The 17,543-nt window shown below is 37.5% G+C and overlaps 1 protein-coding gene across 1 annotated transcript; it reads left to right on the forward strand.

The window, feature by feature from the left end:
• The first annotated feature begins 1,157 nt into the window (after nt 1–1,157).
• Nucleotides 1,158–17,262, forward strand: LOC113320934 (ferredoxin-dependent glutamate synthase, chloroplastic). The gene is made up of 33 exons (XM_026568837.1): nt 1,158–1,659; nt 2,821–3,133; nt 3,790–4,232; nt 4,327–4,458; nt 4,893–4,991; nt 5,231–5,301; nt 5,830–5,926; nt 6,519–6,611; nt 6,931–7,076; nt 7,188–7,347; nt 8,015–8,125; nt 8,252–8,467; nt 8,803–8,960; nt 9,571–9,700; nt 10,809–10,867; nt 11,006–11,111; nt 11,524–11,620; nt 11,809–11,924; nt 12,004–12,201; nt 12,319–12,429; nt 12,673–12,912; nt 13,068–13,166; nt 13,369–13,464; nt 13,554–13,751; nt 13,835–13,909; nt 14,013–14,141; nt 14,253–14,351; nt 15,029–15,171; nt 15,251–15,344; nt 15,588–15,826; nt 15,955–16,033; nt 16,400–16,483; nt 16,608–17,262. Exons 1-33 carry the CDS (start codon nt 1,372–1,374, stop codon nt 16,773–16,775), a joined length of 4,887 nt encoding a protein of 1,628 aa, XP_026424622.1. The 5' UTR covers nt 1,158–1,371; the 3' UTR covers nt 16,776–17,262.
• The last annotated feature ends 281 nt before the right edge of the window (nt 17,263–17,543 follow it).

The raw sequence follows: 17,543 nt of genomic DNA on the forward strand, positions 1-17,543 counted from the left end.
ACGATCCACTCAAAGACCAGAACCTACATATAACCGAATTGACTACTTGGCAATACCCTGGTTTCATGAGATATAAAATAAACATAGCAATATCAATGATGACTGATATATGTGATTCTACAATGGCACTAACTCTAGTTGATGATACATGTCATTCCAAATAAGCAAGAGGAGAATCATCAGGATGGAACTCCAAGGAACTTCTTGAACTAAATGGAGCTGAAACTGCTTTCCAATGGGCTACAGAATTAAGTGGACACAACATTGAATTTCAATGCGACTCGGAACCCATATTGCTGATGCTGATTGGAATGTATGCTAAAGCCAGAGCAACAAATTCAAAGATAGTTCTTTCTTTGGAAGCCAGTACAACAAACCTCTTAGATTTAAAGCTACTTCTTTTATTTTAATTAACAGACAAAACAATGCTTTGACCGCAAACTTAGCTGTTTATTGTAACAAATCTATCACGTTGGATAGATGGAAAAATGATGAGCTTAGACATCTGATGAACCACCTCAACATTAGAGATGATTCAGACAGAAATCCAAACTTCATCTAGTCTTTTGTTTAGGATTGTTCCTATATTTTCTTATAAAAAAAAGAAAAAGAATCAAAAACTTGTTTACCTTTATTTGTATTTCTACAACAGCTAACCTGGTAGCTTTAACCTTAGTTTGACAGATTAAGGCAAACACATCATGCTTTGTTATCCCCCTTCAACTATTTTCCAGCTCTTGGACAATGATAGGATTACGGCCTCTAGACCTATTCAAAACAATGTAACCTCTCAATTTTATTTCTATATATTTTGCTAATCAAATTTTTGCAAGCAAAGAAAGCAAAGACAAAATCCAAACAATTACCCCAGTAGCAGCAATCATATCACATGATTTGCTGTAAGCCTTTGTAACTAAAAACAGTCTCTTCTCCAACAAAGTAGTACTATCAGTAAGTAGTACCACGCGTCAAAACATAAACAAAGATTACAGAATCTTTTTAAAAATATATAAAAATAAAAGGTGTTTCCATCGGTATGAATCTCTGGTAAGCCATCAGGCCCATATGGCAATATAAAAATTATGTTTGACAATATTTTTGAAGATTTTCGAGGGTTAAAAGAAAAACATAAGGTAGTGAAACTGAAAGCAAACAAGAAAAACATCACTCTCTCGATTTCGAGAGGCAGAGAGACGAGAAGAGCCGATCATTCTTCCATCTCTCTTTTATCTTCACATCCATCTCCTTCTCCACACGATCGCCATCCTCTCTCTTATTTCTCTCTCTCCCTCTTTCATTCTTATTAGGTTCTCTTCTTCTTCTGTGCGTGTTGACCTCGACTGACTGACTGACAGAGATACTGATCAAATCATGGCGACACTTCAATCCATAATACCTGTGTCGCAGCTTCTCTACTCTAATGGTGTTTCAGCTACTTTGTTTCCGTCTTCAAATTCTGTTTTATCAGCTAACAAAGGACTTATTTTTGGGGATTTTGTTGGTGTATGTTGTAAATCCAACAGAAAAACAACTAAACGGAGAATTGGACCTGCATCTTCTTCTTCTTCTTGGTCTTCTCTTAAGGCTGTTCTTCACATGGATGCAGCAAACACAAATAAACTTACTGATTCTAAAAATAAACAACCCAAAAATCAAAAGGTACTCTTTTTTTTTTCAGTTTTTTTTTTCTCTTTTTACTGTTCAAATTTGTTTCGAATGCTGTTTTTAAGAAGTGCTTCCTGGTTTAATTTGGGAATATTAATTTTTGCTTTGGTGTGATTTTTCTGTGCTATGCTCACCAAACACATCTAATTTAGTGCTAATCGTGTTGACATGTTAGTGCTTAGGTTAGTCGGATTGTACTATGAAAGCATATTGGAATATTGGATTATGAGTTAAAGTCCGTTGTTAGCATAACACTGACGATGGATGTTTCACTGTGTTTGTTTTTCTCCACCTTTTTTCTTTGACAATCTTTTCTCGGATTCAACTATATTTAGCAATGAAACATACAATTCTATAAAGCTCCATTCATCCAAATTTTATGGATTTTTTTTCTTCATGTGCACGACAATTCTTGTTGGCCGGTCTCATTCTCTGTGATGCTCAATGCCTTTTTCAGTCGCCTACATTGTCCAGTCTGACATAAAATATCCATGAAATCCTAAATAATTAGGGACCAAACTTTATCAACTTAAGAATACAAATCTCATTGGTCGTCCACAAAACTCAGTTTACTTTTCTTTATCACTTCTTATAATTTTTATTTGCTTGGGTTGATCAATCAAGATAAAACACATTGCTAGGCATCACTGAATACCCGAAGTCTAAAAGAAAGATAAACAAGAATTGGTCTAGCTTTTTTTGTGTTAGGCTTATTACTGGTCTTAAAGAATGGCATCCATTCTATGGAATAACCCACTTAAGCTTGAGGTATCTGTTGACAAACATAAAAATAAAAATAAGAAATGGGAAGAGAGGAAAGGATACATTGCCACAATATTGCTTCCACTCCCATACAATAAAAGTATAGAGCTGTATAATTGTGCTGATACTTTAGTGCATGGTTTTAAAACAAAATGTCACTGTTTCTGGACAACCTAAAGAGTCGATTAAAGTGATATTTAACCAAAGTTATTGGTTTTTGAAGATGGGGTGATGTTACCAGTGTCCAATAATCTTAGCAAAATTTTATGTTTCTGTATTACATCAAGAAAACAATACTATTATTTAAATTCCCAAAATTATAGCCTTTTCTGCTTGATACAGAAGCTGTTCAGCCTTTCTTTGTTCGAGGTTTAACATTGTTATGACTATCAGGTGGCAAACTTGGAAGATATACTAGCAGAAAGAGGAGCTTGTGGTGTTGGATTCATTGCTAATTTAGACAACATCGCATCACATGGTGTCGTTAAGGATGCTCTTACAGCACTTGGCTGCATGGAACATCGTGGAGGCTGTGGAGCTGATAATGACTCTGGTGATGGTTCCGGAATAATGACTTCAATTCCCTGGGATTTATGCAACAATTGGGCCAATAAACAAGGAATTGCCTCTTTGGACAAGTTGCACACAGGTGTTGGAATGTTATTTCTTCCCAAAGATAATGACTCTATGGAGGAAGCTAAAAAAGGTAGCTGTATACCCAATAGATCAATATTTCCATGCATTTTATTTATAACCTTACTTATCTTTAGTAGACAGAAATGTTTCTCCATGGGTCTGTATTGATCATTCTTCAATTGTAGACTAGACTATGCATGAGTTATACACAGCTGATGTTGCTTTGCTGTAACTTGGTAAGCTTTTGAGTATACACACATGCATGCCCATCCGTCTTAGGTGGTAACATTGAGAGGCATGGCAGTCCCAAGGATCACGAAGTTCCGGAGTTACAAACTTGTGTTAGCATGGATAAATTGCGTGGAGAATGCTAGGTTACTCCTACGATAAGACCTAGGTAGGTTATAGATATATAGAGGTAGGTTATAGATGTAGAGATTATAGAGTGTGTCTGAACAATTATCCTGCTCGTACAGCAACTAAAGAACTAATATTATCAATGATCCAAAAGCCGTAGAGCTAAAAGGCTTAGATGCCAAGATGATCACCAGAGCACGCAATGGAACAGAAAGACCAACCAAATAGGAAAAATCAAAGAATCGACCTAAAAGACCTTTACGAAGGGATTGTTTTTGTGCTATTTATCACTGTTCATCCTTCTTATCCAGTAGGCGGTCCTTTTTTGTTCATTTAATATCTAAGATAATTATGTTTGTTTTTTTGCAGTTATCTTAAACATTTTTACACAAGAGGGTCTTGAAATTCTTGGATGGAGGCCGGTTCCTGTAAATATGTCTGTAGTTGGTCACAACGCCAAAGAAACAATGCCTAACATACAGCAAGTATTTGTTAAAATAGCGGGTGAGGAACGCAGTGATGATATAGAAAGAGAATTGTACATTTGCCGGAAATTGATTGAGAAGGCGACCAGATCAGAAAGATGGGGGGATGAACTTTATTTCTGTTCACTGTCCAATCAAACAATAGTTTACAAGGGCATGCTTCGCTCAGAAGTTCTGGGGCAATTCTATTCTGACCTGCAGAATGACCTGTACAAGTCCTCATTTGCCATCTATCACCGACGATTCAGCACTAATACCAGTCCAAGGTGGCCTCTTGCACAGCCAATGCGATTACTAGGTCATAATGGAGAAATCAATACCATACAGGTTCATTTTCTCTTTTCCTTATTTCATCACTTGGTACTCAGTTGCTTCCACATTCCCGTACTAAATATTTAAAAAATTTCATTTGTTTTGGCAGGGAAACTTGAACTGGATGCAATCTCGAGAGACCTCGCTTAAGTCTCCTGTTTGGCGAGGCCGTGAAAGTGAAATTCGTCCTTTTGGTAATCCAAAGGCATCTGATTCAGCAAACCTTGATAGTGCTGCTGAAGTACGAGACTTTCTTATTTATTTTTTCTGTTATTCAGATGCTAGATGAAAAGATTTCATACATACTGTGAAGCTGAGATGTTTTTTTTTCCTCTGATGACAATTGAAACAAACCTAATACATTCACATATTTTAGCTATGATGATGGTGCAGTTAAAATAGCAAAACTAAAGTAAGATACTGAGAAAAAGAGTAAAGAAAACAATCTCATGAAGGAACATATATAAATTGCATTTCTGACTGTTCTTTTTTCTGGTCAGTTTAAGCCTTGTGTGTGTGATTCACGATTCACTTCATTTGTCAACTGCATTCCTTTGCCTTTTGCATTCTTCTCCCTGTTTATTTTATTGTTTGCTTTTGCCATTTTGTTATCATTCTCCGTTGAAAAGCATTTACCTAAACTTGGCTCATTCTTTTGTATTTACTAATGGCCAGTTGTTACTAAGAAGTGGCCGTAATCCAGAGGAAGCTCTTATGATTCTTGTCCCAGAGGCATACAAGAACCATCCAACTCTCTCCGTGAAGTATCCAGAGGTAATTTGTGTTGCCAATGCAAGATCCTGCATATATTTTTGTTAATTTGGGCCAGCTCTACAGCGTATGTATGATGTCATTATATTGCGGTCATAGTCTTTTACGTATATTGAGTTACCCTTATATAATGTGCTTTGAGTTAGTAATTACATGTCATCGTATAAAATTTGCTTTAGTTGTCTCCAAAAACAAACATTACACCCAGTTTCATTTTCTTTTTTTTTTTAATCCTTGTCCAGGTTATTGACTTTTATGACTACTACAAAGGTCAAATGGAGGCCTGGGATGGACCTGCCCTTCTGCTTTTCAGGTAAATCTAAAGAAGCATGTTCTTATAGAGTCAATCTCTAGTATCTTCCAGAACATGTTCGATTTGGTTCTGTTTTTTTTTTTTTTTTTTTTTTGAAGCATGAAATTTATTAGATTAGACTGAAATTACACGGGGATTTGGTTCTGTTTGTTAGTTGTTGTATCCCATTTTCTACTTCGGCGGAATATATTGGCCACATGCAGTGATTTTTTTCAAGAAAGGGTTGTAGTACTACAGAAAATATTAGATATCACATTATTTGGATCAAACATTAAAAAGAAGAATAAACAACTATGCTCCTCCAATGTACATTACATTAATTTCATCTATTGGCGCCCTCAACATCTGGGATTGCCCTTGTGCTTCTAATCATGTTATTACCTTTATAACTGGAGGCGGCCAAAAGTTAACTGAATAAAGGGATAAGATGAAGATCCCTTCAAAGAATTCATATTGAAAAAAATAAGCTATAGTGGACCACTCATCTAGTTTCTTTTGTTTTTACGCTGACACTTAATGGTATTTCAGTGATGGGAAAACAGTTGGAGCTTGTCTTGATCGTAATGGTCTTCGTCCTGCTCGATATTGGAAAACTGTGGACAATGTTGTCTATGTTGCATCTGAGGTCAGTTCTTCTTGGTCCTCATTTCTATATTTTTTTTTTCTTTCATTCAAGAAGTAATAAAAATGTGCATGTTCTACAGCTTGCAAAGTTATCCCTATGTACCATAAACGGTAATTTCAGTTAGTCCTGAAGACATACAACTTCAGTTTTTGTCGTTTGAAGTATAACTGATCTCAAGGACATTATAGAAACAAATAGCTACATTCTAAGAATTTGGATTTATATGTAGAAACGATCACAAGATATATCGTGGTGGAGCTGACATTTGCACTTTTCCAATTCCAATAAATTCAGAGATCGACTCTAGGATTCAGAATTCAAGAAATTGGTCGACATTGATTCAGACAGTGTCAGTATTAGGTCTCTTCTGTGGAAACTGCACTCTAGGAACCACTTTAATGTGCAACTTGTTTTCTTCTTCCTTTTTGAAACGTCAAGCATATAGTAGATCCACCTTGTCATTTTTGAACATGATTTATAGCTTTATGTTAATAAATGCTCATTGTGCTCAAGTATAAGCTGGTTTAAGGTTCTTTAGTATTAGAGGGGCTTAATGTTAGTTTTATTTCTGTAATATTTTCTTGTTTTGCAGGTTGGTGTACTTCCAATGGATGAGTCAAAAGTCATCATGAAAGGTCGTCTAGGCCCTGGAATGATGATTACAGTTGACCTACAGAATGGCCAGGTTAGTGAGCAGCATACCCTGTTCCATATTGCTTCATGACATACTTCCTTTAAAATTCAATCTTATGCTCTCTTATCTTGGAGTGAGCATGATCATGTCAGTTTGCATCTTTCTTTGCATCCATTTAATAAACATTGAGGCATATCGGTGCCGGCGAAAATAGCAGTGTGTTGGTAGACGATGAAGGAGTTTCTGATTTTTTTTCCCCATCCGGCATTCCTGTGACTATTTATATCAGATCATTCTTTTCTTATCCTATGTTACCGATTGATGCGACATCTACACCGGACCTGACTAAAGAAAATTTCATCCATTACAGGTTTACGAAAATACCGATGTTAAAAAACGGGTCGCCTCATCAAACCCTTATGGACAGTGGTTGAGTGAAAATATGCGCACATTGAAGCCTGTCAACTTCCTTTCGTCAGCAACTATGGAAAGTGATACCATTTTGAGAAACCAGCAGTAAGTGTTAAGCTTCCAGCCCCCTTTAAGGTTCCAGATTTTAATGCTTACATACTGGTCTTAACAGTTTATAAGGCTTGATGCATGAAACCTTTGCGTTTTGTGTACCAGGGCATTTGGTTACTCAAGTGAGGATGTCCAGATGATTATTGAAAGTATGGCCGCACAGGGAAAGGAGCCTACATTTTGCATGGGTGACGATACTCCATTAGCTGTGCTTTCTCAGAAGCCACATATGCTTTACGACTATTTCAAGCAACGATTTGCTCAGGTATGTTAGCTTAAGTTGGCTTGTTTGAGTTACCTGAGAAAAAGGTTATCGTCCCATAGTGATTATGCTTTATCTCTTTGTCTTTTGGTGCTGTGGTAAGTGCAACTTTAGAATTTTCTTGCGTTAATTTTATGTTTATCAGTTGTCTTAATCTGGTCATTGATCGCATTGATAAGTTTCAAACTGTGTGGATGGGATTTACCTTGTCTTCGGAACAAATGAAATTCAAACTTTTTACTCCGCTGACTGGAAAGCATGTACGTTTTATAGGGGGTGTACATACTTCTGTCAATCACAAAGCCTTCTGATTTGCTAATCTCTAATATCTTCAGCACTAGATCAAGTGCTTGTTATCACGGTCCTTAGGGGTGGTACAGTTTTCCTTTTTGCTACTTCTTTTTTTGGAGCCGCAGATCCTTGTTCTAGTCCAATGATTGTCACTCTTCTCTCTACTACAGAGCATGTTAAAGTATGCAGTGCTAAATATCAAGCATCCCTACTTTATTTATATTGTGCATGTGATGATTCAAGGATATTATGAACATATTTTTATGGTAGTTCAAAAAGAAGTTCCATACGGCGTACTTCTGTTTTTACTAAATTTAAGTGATGCTATTGTTTACAATTCCTACATATGTCTTTACATTGTTATACATGCATGTGGCAGGTTACAAACCCAGCAATTGATCCTCTTAGAGAAGGCTTAGTCATGTCTCTTGAAGTTAATGTTGGGAAGAGGGGAAACATTTTAGAGGTCGGACCTGATAATGCTTCTCAGGTTTGTTCATTTCTAGTTTTCTTTGTATCACAAAATTAATTTTTCTGTCTAGGAATCAGTTTGTATTTAGGATCTTATTCTTTTTCACCTTATACTTGCCTCTTCTTGTGATATTTTCCTGGTAAGGTTATTCTGCCTAGTCCTGTGTTGAATGAAGGCGAGCTCGAGTTGTTGATGAAGGATTCTAATCTGAAACCTCAAGTACTTCCAACATTTTATGACATTCGTAAAGGGGTTGATGGTTCACTCGGAAGAGCACTTGAAAAACTCTGTGATGCGGCTGACGAGGCTGTTCGAAATGGTTCACAACTGCTGGTTCTCTCTGATCGCGCTGATGAACTGGTAATCAACTTTCTTAACTGGCATTCCATGGTATCTACAAATTTCTAGACTAGTTTGAATTCCTAGGGTTGCTGCTTTTGCTTCAAGATGTTTGGTTTCAGCTAGTTGTTATGTCATCAGAATGTCATTACCAAAGTTCCGTTTTCTGAGTTTTGTTGTTGTTTGATATTTCTTTCTTAATGGTAGGTCTTACTGTTTGGGTTTGATTTTGCATATTGTGAGGCGACTTGTATAATAACATTTACTTGTCCAACCTGAACTACGGTTTTAATCGGTGAGGTAGTTGCTTAGTGTGACATACAACAGATCCTCTAAGTTTGCCTGTGTTCTTTCAGGAGCCAACTCGGCCTGCAATTCCTATACTTCTCGCTGTTGGTGCAGTACATCAGCATCTAATTCAAAATGGCTTGAGGATGTCAGCTTCCATCGTTGCGGATACTGCTCAATGTTTCAGTACCCATCAGTTTGCTTGTTTAATTGGATATGGTGCCAGGTATTTTGCTCCTCTCTCTTACCAACAGTTTATTTCTTTGGTCTGTATAGTTTCTTCCTTATTTCTTTTTGAGTATTAAGTCTTGCAATCTTCCTCCTTGACTACAATCACTTTCAGGTTTCTTAACAAATGTCAATGTAGTCGTTGATTAGTGTAGATATTAACTAAGTAATCTCATTAGGAAATTGTTTTTTCCATTGTTCCTTGAGATATAATGTAGAATCACAGTTTTAAAGGGTTTGATCTCATACATTTTTTTTTCCCCGAGGATGATGTGATACACAACACTATGAGAAAAAAACTGCGGGAGATCAAAAACTCAAGACCACAGCAGTAGAAATTTTCTGCCGCGAAACTAAAATTTAGGACGTAAATAAGATGACTCTTGGCATTAAAGTTTTCCGCCAGTTGCTACCATGTTTCCTAGCAGTGTATTGCAACCTTTATGTCTTTAACATAATTTTTGCATGTGTTATCTGCTTTCCCTGAATCTGCGGTTGCCATCGGTTTCATAATCATGGAGGCAAATAATTATTATAATCGTCAGAATTTGACTCATGAACTCCTCACATTGCTGCGGAAGTTCCTAATATCGTGTCTATCTTTGCAGTGCCATATGCCCTCACTTGGCTCTGGAAACATGTCGCCAGTGGCGTCTAAGTAATAAAACTGTGAACCTGATGCGAAATGGAAAGATGCCTACAGTTACAATTGAACAGGCTCAACGGAATTTCTGCAAGGTATGTCAATAAGTTGTTTATGACCGTAGCACAAGATGTTCATTGTCTGACTCTTCACGGGGGACTACATACTTTATGTTATTCACCTAGATTTGTACACAATCAGCACTTGCATGGTGGGCCGCGTACTAATATTTTTAGTTTGACCTCATAGCTTCAAAAGAAATTCATGCACCTTTTTGAGATTTCAGAGTCACGAAACAACTAATCCATCATATACTGAGTTTACAACATCCACCTATCTCTAGGGATGCTTACCGAAGGAAAATCTGGGGGATCTTTGTCTCATCATTGGTTTCTTGATTTATCTGAGGGATTTTTGTCTCATGTGATTAGTTTCTTGATTTAAATGGTGCCCATGTTGCTGTTGGACAGACATGGTTTAGAGGGCTGGACTTACAATACTTGCATGCCATCTGTTTATTTATTCATCCTGGACATATCCACCCGACATTCTGCTACTCGAAAGTGATCATTTATACTTCTTCTGATAAACAGCTACAAAGTCATATCTCATAGTGATATGAAGGGAATAAGATCTGCAAAATTATATTTAAGTGGCGTATCCTTCGCCAGCAGAATGTGTTAGTTGCTCGATGATTCATTTCAACAAAACAAAAATTCGTGGAATAGTTTCATTATTAATCCAATATCAACCCAACATTGTCACTTGTATCCTTTCGCTAAAGAGAACCTGCAGAGAACATTCTTAAGAACAACACGTTTTAGGCATAAGTTAAACAATAACTATTGAAATAGTTGGTGCACTTTATACCAAGTCGGCCTACAGCTGATCCTGTGTGACCACGTGAGAACAAAAGTTAAAAGAGGGAGAAGGAGAAATAGCGTCACCCAATGATCTTTGTATAAAAGAGGGCATAGTAGTTCCAATCATCATGGTGGAGATATAGCTTAGCCTCCCACGTGAATTCTTATTCACCACTAGTGTTAAAATAAGCCAAGCATAACATCCAATAATTCATGTTCGTTGAGTTGTTCTTTCAAAGATTACGTATCAATTTGTCCTCTTATTTTTTCATTTTCGTGTAGTTTTTCTATTACCTCACAATTTATTACTCTGCTGATTGTTTCGGATATCCCAATTCAGGCAATTAAATCTGGTCTACTTAAAATTCTCTCCAAGATGGGAATCTCATTGCTTTCCAGGTTTGTTCTGTGCAATTTTACTTCGGCTAATCCTTTTTATGTCATTTGGTGTTGGATGATTCATAAAGTTCTGTTGCTTCTACGACTGTCAATTCATTCTGTTTCTACATTCTGATTTATTTCTTTGTTTTTATTTAGTTACTGTGGGGCACAAATATTTGAGATTTATGGACTAGGAAGTGAGGTTGTTGATCTGGCTTTCTGTGGAAGTGTATCAAAAGTTGGAGGGCTGAATCTAAATGAGGTACAACTGCCTCAAATAAGTTCTTGTCTCTATTTATCGTGGCACTATTTTTTTTTTATTTGTTCGATTTCATGGAATCTGATGTCCCAAAATATTAGAAATGTTTCGCGGCACTTTGGTGTAAGTTGTTCTATATCTCACTTATCTTTTTGGTAATAACAAAGACAAAACGATAGAACATGGATGGCTGGTTCAAAGCCGCTTATAGGGTTATGGGTCGGCTTGTACACCTCAAGTTGGCTAATTCTTATTCTCCCTCTCAATCAGAACTAGTAACCGACAATTTGAACAAACTAACTAAACACCTGTTCTGGTACTAGATTAAGAAGGGTTGTCCAAGACTTGCACACTTCACAATTCCAGAGTACAGGTGGTGGGGATATATTTAACAGAGTTTAGTTGTTTTCTGCAGTTGGGAAGGGAAACTATGTCTTTCTGGGTTAAAGCTTTTTCAGAAGATACTGCAAAGAGACTGGAAAATTTTGGATTCATACAACTCAGACCTGGAGGTATCAATTTTTTCCTCGAAAGATGTTCAAATTTGCTATAAGCTTACTTGAGTTCCTCAACGACGGGATTGAGTATCTTGCATTAAATAAGTATTAGCTTAGTTGCTAGCATACTGCAATTCAGTGTGTGATATAGAGTGGTCCCCTGATAACAAAGTGCTCAATCTTAATTGTTTGTCTATTCGAAGGTGAATACCATGGAAACAATCCTGAGATGTCAAAGCTGCTTCACAAAGCAGTTCGAGAAAAGAGCGAGAGTGCATACACAGTTTATCAGCAGCATCTGGCTAACCGTCCTGTGAATGTGAGTAACTTTAGTTGCCTCTAGTTACTGGTTTGAAACGTCCTGTAAATCTGGCTAATTAGTATTTGTTTTCACCCAGGTTCTTCGAGATCTTCTTGAGTTTAAGAGTGACAGACCCTCTATTCCTGTTGGGAAAGTTGAATCTGCAACTTCAATTGTGCAACGCTTTTGTACTGGTGGAATGTCTCTCGGAGCAATTTCAAGAGAAACTCATGAAGCCATTGCAATTGCAATGAATAGAATAGGTGGCAAATCAAATTCTGGTGAAGGTGGAGAGGTACTTTGTTCGAACAGATATATCAATTTTTGTGCTTGTAAAGTGGGTTTGAGTTTTCAATTGTGATCCTGAAGCACAATGTTCGCTCAGTTGGAACTTTTCGCGTTGTTTATGCAGGATCCTATACGTTGGACCCCACTGGCAGATGTAGTTGACGGCTACTCCGCTACACTTCCACATCTCAAAGGCCTTCAGAATGGGGATACTGCAACAAGTGCAATCAAGCAGGTAACCCCACTAATGGTCCCCAAATGCGTTTCAGAGTACAGATTTTTCTTAAATTGTCGATACCGAGTTAACTTTTTTGCTGACTCAGCTGTCTCTTTATGAGAAACCGCAACAGTTGATTGTTTAAATGTTGATGCCTCTTATGATAGATCAGGCGGTTATCTCCGCTGGAGAAAACACTGTTTTTTGAACTGCTTTCTTGTATTCCGTGCAAATTAAAAGCCATATTTGGAATCTTTTCAGGTTGCTTCAGGTCGTTTTGGTGTCACGCCAACATTCTTGGCCAATGCAGAGCAGATAGAAATAAAAATTGCTCAAGGTGCAAAGCCTGGGGAAGGTGGGCAACTGCCTGGAAAGAAAGTTAGTGCATATATTGCAAGACTGAGGAACTCAAAACCTGGTGTTCCACTTATTTCCCCACCTCCCCACCATGACATTTACTCAATTGAAGATCTTGCCCAACTGATTTATGATCTTCATCAGGTGAACTATTTCTGCTTCCTTGGTCTGGTTATCTTCTCTGATCAAAGTTCCATTCTAAAGTATTTATAATGAGAAAGAATTCTAAGTTGCTATCATAGTGTGCTAAAATATGAAGGTTTACATGGAACAGCTACTGACTTCTACCTGAAAAACAGGTTAATCCCAGGGCAAAGGTATCCGTGAAGCTTGTAGCAGAAGCGGGTATTGGTACTGTTGCTTCTGGTGTAGCGAAGGGTAACGCTGATGTTATTCAGGTACCCTTGAAATGTTCATCTAAATCTATTTTTAGTTACAGTTTATGGTTAATAGTTATGCACCCTTGTTTGGCTAAGAACTTGCAACTTGAGATGGCCAAGAACTTCTATTCCCATTTTGTAGCTTCAAATCTTGTGGTGTAATGTTTTCAGAATCCGTCTGTAAACTCTATTCTAAAGTTGTAATAATCGGATTTTGCAGATATCAGGGCATGATGGGGGCACTGGAGCTAGCCCTATAAGTTCTATCAAGCATGCTGGTGGTCCCTGGGAACTTGGGCTCTCAGAAACTCACCAGGTATTTTCCCATTTATTAGTACACTAAGATTTATTTTCCCTGAGACCCCTTGGGCTTTCTAATCTTGGTATCTGTAACCTTTTTCGCAGACACTCATTTCAAATGGACTTAGGGAAAGGGTTATTCTTCGTGTTGATGGTGGTTTCAAAAGTGGGGTTGATGTCCTAATGGCTGCGGTCATGGGAGCTGATGAGTACGGATTTGGTTCTATAGCAATGATTGCTACAGGTTGTGTTATGGCACGAATTTGTCACACAAATAACTGCCCAGTTGGTGTTGCTAGTCAGGTGCTAAATCATTGAGTTGTACATAATTAATTTGATTCCTTTTCGTAGTATATATGCTTAATACCTTTAGTTTCCTCTTTCAGAGAGAAGAGCTGCGAGCCCGTTTCCCTGGTGTGCCTGGTGATCTTGTGAACTACTTTCTATATGTTGCTGAAGAGGTGATTAAACTTTTCCAGTTTCGTTGTGCTAGGTATAAAGATCGCTAATAGTTTCAAGTTCACCTTTCGGATACAAATTAATGTAGGTTTTACATTTTTCCAGGTAAGGGGCATACTTGCTCAGTTGGGTTATGACAAGTTGGATGATGTTATTGGACGAACAGACCTATTAAGACCAAGGGATATTTCGTTGGTGAAGACTCAGCAGCTTGATCTCAGCTACATTCTAGCAGTATGTGACGAGAAACTTTAGTGTTCACTTGCTAAAATGCCTTAGCATCTCCATATTCTCCCACCTTACTCATATGATTTCTCACATAATTTATGTTCTGTTGGTTTCCAGAATGTTGGGTTACCAAAATGGAGCAGTACTCAGATAAGAAATCAGGATGTTCACACAAATGGTCATGTCTTGGATGACGTTTTGCTTTCTGATCCAGAGGTAAAGATTACCTTTTACTTAATCCTTGGGATGATGCAGTATGTTAGGTGATTAATTCTCTTGAGTTCTGGTTTAACAATCCATACCTAGATTGAAGCTTTAATTATTTGTAAAATTGAACTTGATACACATAGTTTTTCTTGTTGCCTATGCATGTTATGAAACCATCATTTGTTGGCATCTTTTATTTATCTTTCAATTTTGGAGTAGTTCTAATATTCTATCTTGTTTTTCTGTAGAATTAGCAATTTTTATTGTAATGGCAGAATTATTCTTCACGAAAGCCATTTTGACTTCTCTTAGGAGCTCATATTAATCCTAACTCTACCCTATTAAAAGAGTGGAATAAAGAACAATCCATGTCATTTGACATACCTTCAATCAGACATAGTTCAACTCCCTGATTTTTTTTATAACAATGAATCTTTGCCATTTCCCTTTTGAACCAAAGACCAGTTAACATTCTCGTAAAATTTCAAGGGATTTCACTTGAGCAAGAGAATTCTCAAGTATGAGGTCTAAGAAACATTTGGACCTTAGACCATTCCACAGATGGTTAAGTTCTTAAACCAAGCATCTCCTGTTTTTGTGCCTTTAGAAGTAACTTTATGATTGTTAGAATTACAAATGCTAGCTTGTGTCTGGACGTTTTCCTTAGCCTTGTTTCCTATTTGCAGGTGTCTGACGCCATCCAGCATGAAAAAGTAGTTAACAAAACCATAAATATCTACAATATCGATCGATCTGTTTGTGGCCGTCTTGCGGGGGTAATTGCAAAGAAGTATGGCGATACCGGTTTTGCAGGACAGCTCAATATAACGTAAGTCTGGATGTGGTGCATTATAAATTCTGTCTGGTCACAGTTTGCATCAGCTAATAATGAAACTGCATATCTTCAGGTTTAATGGAAGTGCTGGGCAGTCCTTTGCATGCTTTTTGACTCCTGGAATGAACATTCGACTTGTTGGAGAAGCTAACGACTACGTGGGGAAGGTATGTGGGAATAACTGCTGGATCTGTTCAAATTTGTAGGACACGTCTAAATGTGGGGATTCAATAAGATAAACCAGATAGACCCCATGAACAATCCTCCTTATCTTCTGTAACATTTAAGTCTGTCGAACTCCCACAAATCACATAACCTTCTTGAATCAAGTTAGACGTGGATGGACAGATATGATCCATGATTCTTCTGTATATTCTACTAAAACAAGTAGTAAAATTATATTTTACCAGGGCATGGCCGGAGGCGAAGTGGTTGTAACTCCTGTAGAGAGTACTGGGTTCGTTCCTGAAGAAGCGACTATTGTTGGAAATACATGCCTCTATGGTGCTACCGGAGGTCAAATATTTGTTCGAGGAAAAGCTGGGGAACGTTTTGCTGTAAGAAACTCTCTTGCTCAAGCCGTGGTTGAAGGCACTGGAGATCATTGTTGTGAGTACATGACTGGTGGTTGTGTGGTTGTACTTGGAAAGTGAGTAACTCCTTCTATTGTCCCCTGCTTCATTTTTTTTTCTTCCCTAATTTTTTGATAATAAAAAGGGGGAAAAAAAAAAGAAATGCTAGATTTTAATGCCACTGCTGGTTTTCATTCTTTATCAGGGTTGGACGAAATGTAGCTGCGGGAATGACTGGTGGTTTGGCATACATGCTTGATGAGGATGACACACTCATCTCCAAGGTTAGTTGTAATGTTTATTGTCTTTTTAGGGTTAAGAAAATTTGAGATTAGTGATACTTCTATATAATAAGTGCAAGAAGTGAAAATGGTGCAACGTTTTTAAATCAAAATCATGGTTCGTAATGTGCCATGGCATAAGAATAAGGACAGAAACTGTAAGTTCCTACGTGGTCTAATCCTTGAGAAAAAAATGTACTACAGTCCTGTTAATTTTACAGCAGTTTATAGAGAAAAGGCCTTCTGTACAGCTAAATCAAAATGGTATAACCTATTTGTTATGCATATCTCACTCCATACTGCATCACTTGTGACATTGGTAGCACTATGAATCCTCTCCTCATATTCATTCTTCTGAAACTGCCCCAGATAAACAAGGAGATCGTGAAGATTCAGAGAGTGATTGCACCTGCAGGGCAAGTACAATTGAAGAGTCTAATAGAAGCTCATGTTGTAAGTCCATCCACTCAAATCGAGCACTTACATATAGAGCATGTTCAATAGGCATCATTGCAGGCTTTTTTCTTCTGGGACGAATATGAGAACTTGAATGTAAAATATAATTTCCATTTTGTAGGAGAAAACTGGTAGCAGCAGAGGCACTCTTATTTTGAAAGAGTGGGAAACATACCTTCCTCTCTTCTGGCAATTAGTACCACCCAGTGAAGAGGACACACCAGAGGCTTGTACAGAATTTGAGAGAGTAAAAGCTGCGCAGGTATCATTGCAAAAGTCTGCTGCCTAAACAAACATTATCTTGACACGTATAGAACCATACCAAGAATCCTGGGACTCCAACAGTACAAAAAAGAAAGATACTGACACTGTAGCAAGAATTTTCTCAGTCACAGGGGAATTGAACTCTTTTAAGTTGGTAACAGAAAGGAATCCGGATTCCATCGTCTACTGGAATCTTCTAATGAAGCTGGTGAAGGTAATGGAATCCCTTGATTTCCCAGTTCAGAAGGTGAATGTTTACCACTGGACTGTGTATGGGAAGTTGTAAAGTGGTGTGTCAAACCTTGTTGTTCCAAATGTAAATTCTTTTGCACTGAATATTCTATCTATTTGCCGCTTGTGCATGATACCACATTAATAAAGGCATCCTGTCTGTTATCCGATGGAATTTTCCCAATAGGAAATTCTTTCAGGCATAGTTGATGATTTTCTTTTCGTATTCTATGCTTCAACATTCTTACTAATGGTAAAACAAAAGCCCTTAATATGTTTTACATTTAGTCCATATAATTTTAAAATTTAGTCCACTAATGTATGTATGTATAATTATTTTTAGTCTCCCTCATTTCTAGACCGGTAAGAGTGAATAAACTTGTAGTAGAGGAATACAAGGATTACTCTCCTTGGATTGAGTCTGTAATTTCCGGGCATCTGAACCTCATTACGCGTAAATAAATCATTCTTCTTATCAAAAAGAAAAAGCAAAGAAAACCGCTGAGTACAATATTTCCGTAACAACCGAAGAAAACAAGAACATGGAAAATTCTCAAGTGTA

This window comes from Papaver somniferum, chromosome 11, assembly GCF_003573695.1.
Source record: "Papaver somniferum cultivar HN1 chromosome 11, ASM357369v1, whole genome shotgun sequence".
NCBI lineage: Eukaryota > Viridiplantae > Streptophyta > Magnoliopsida > Ranunculales > Papaveraceae > Papaver > Papaver somniferum.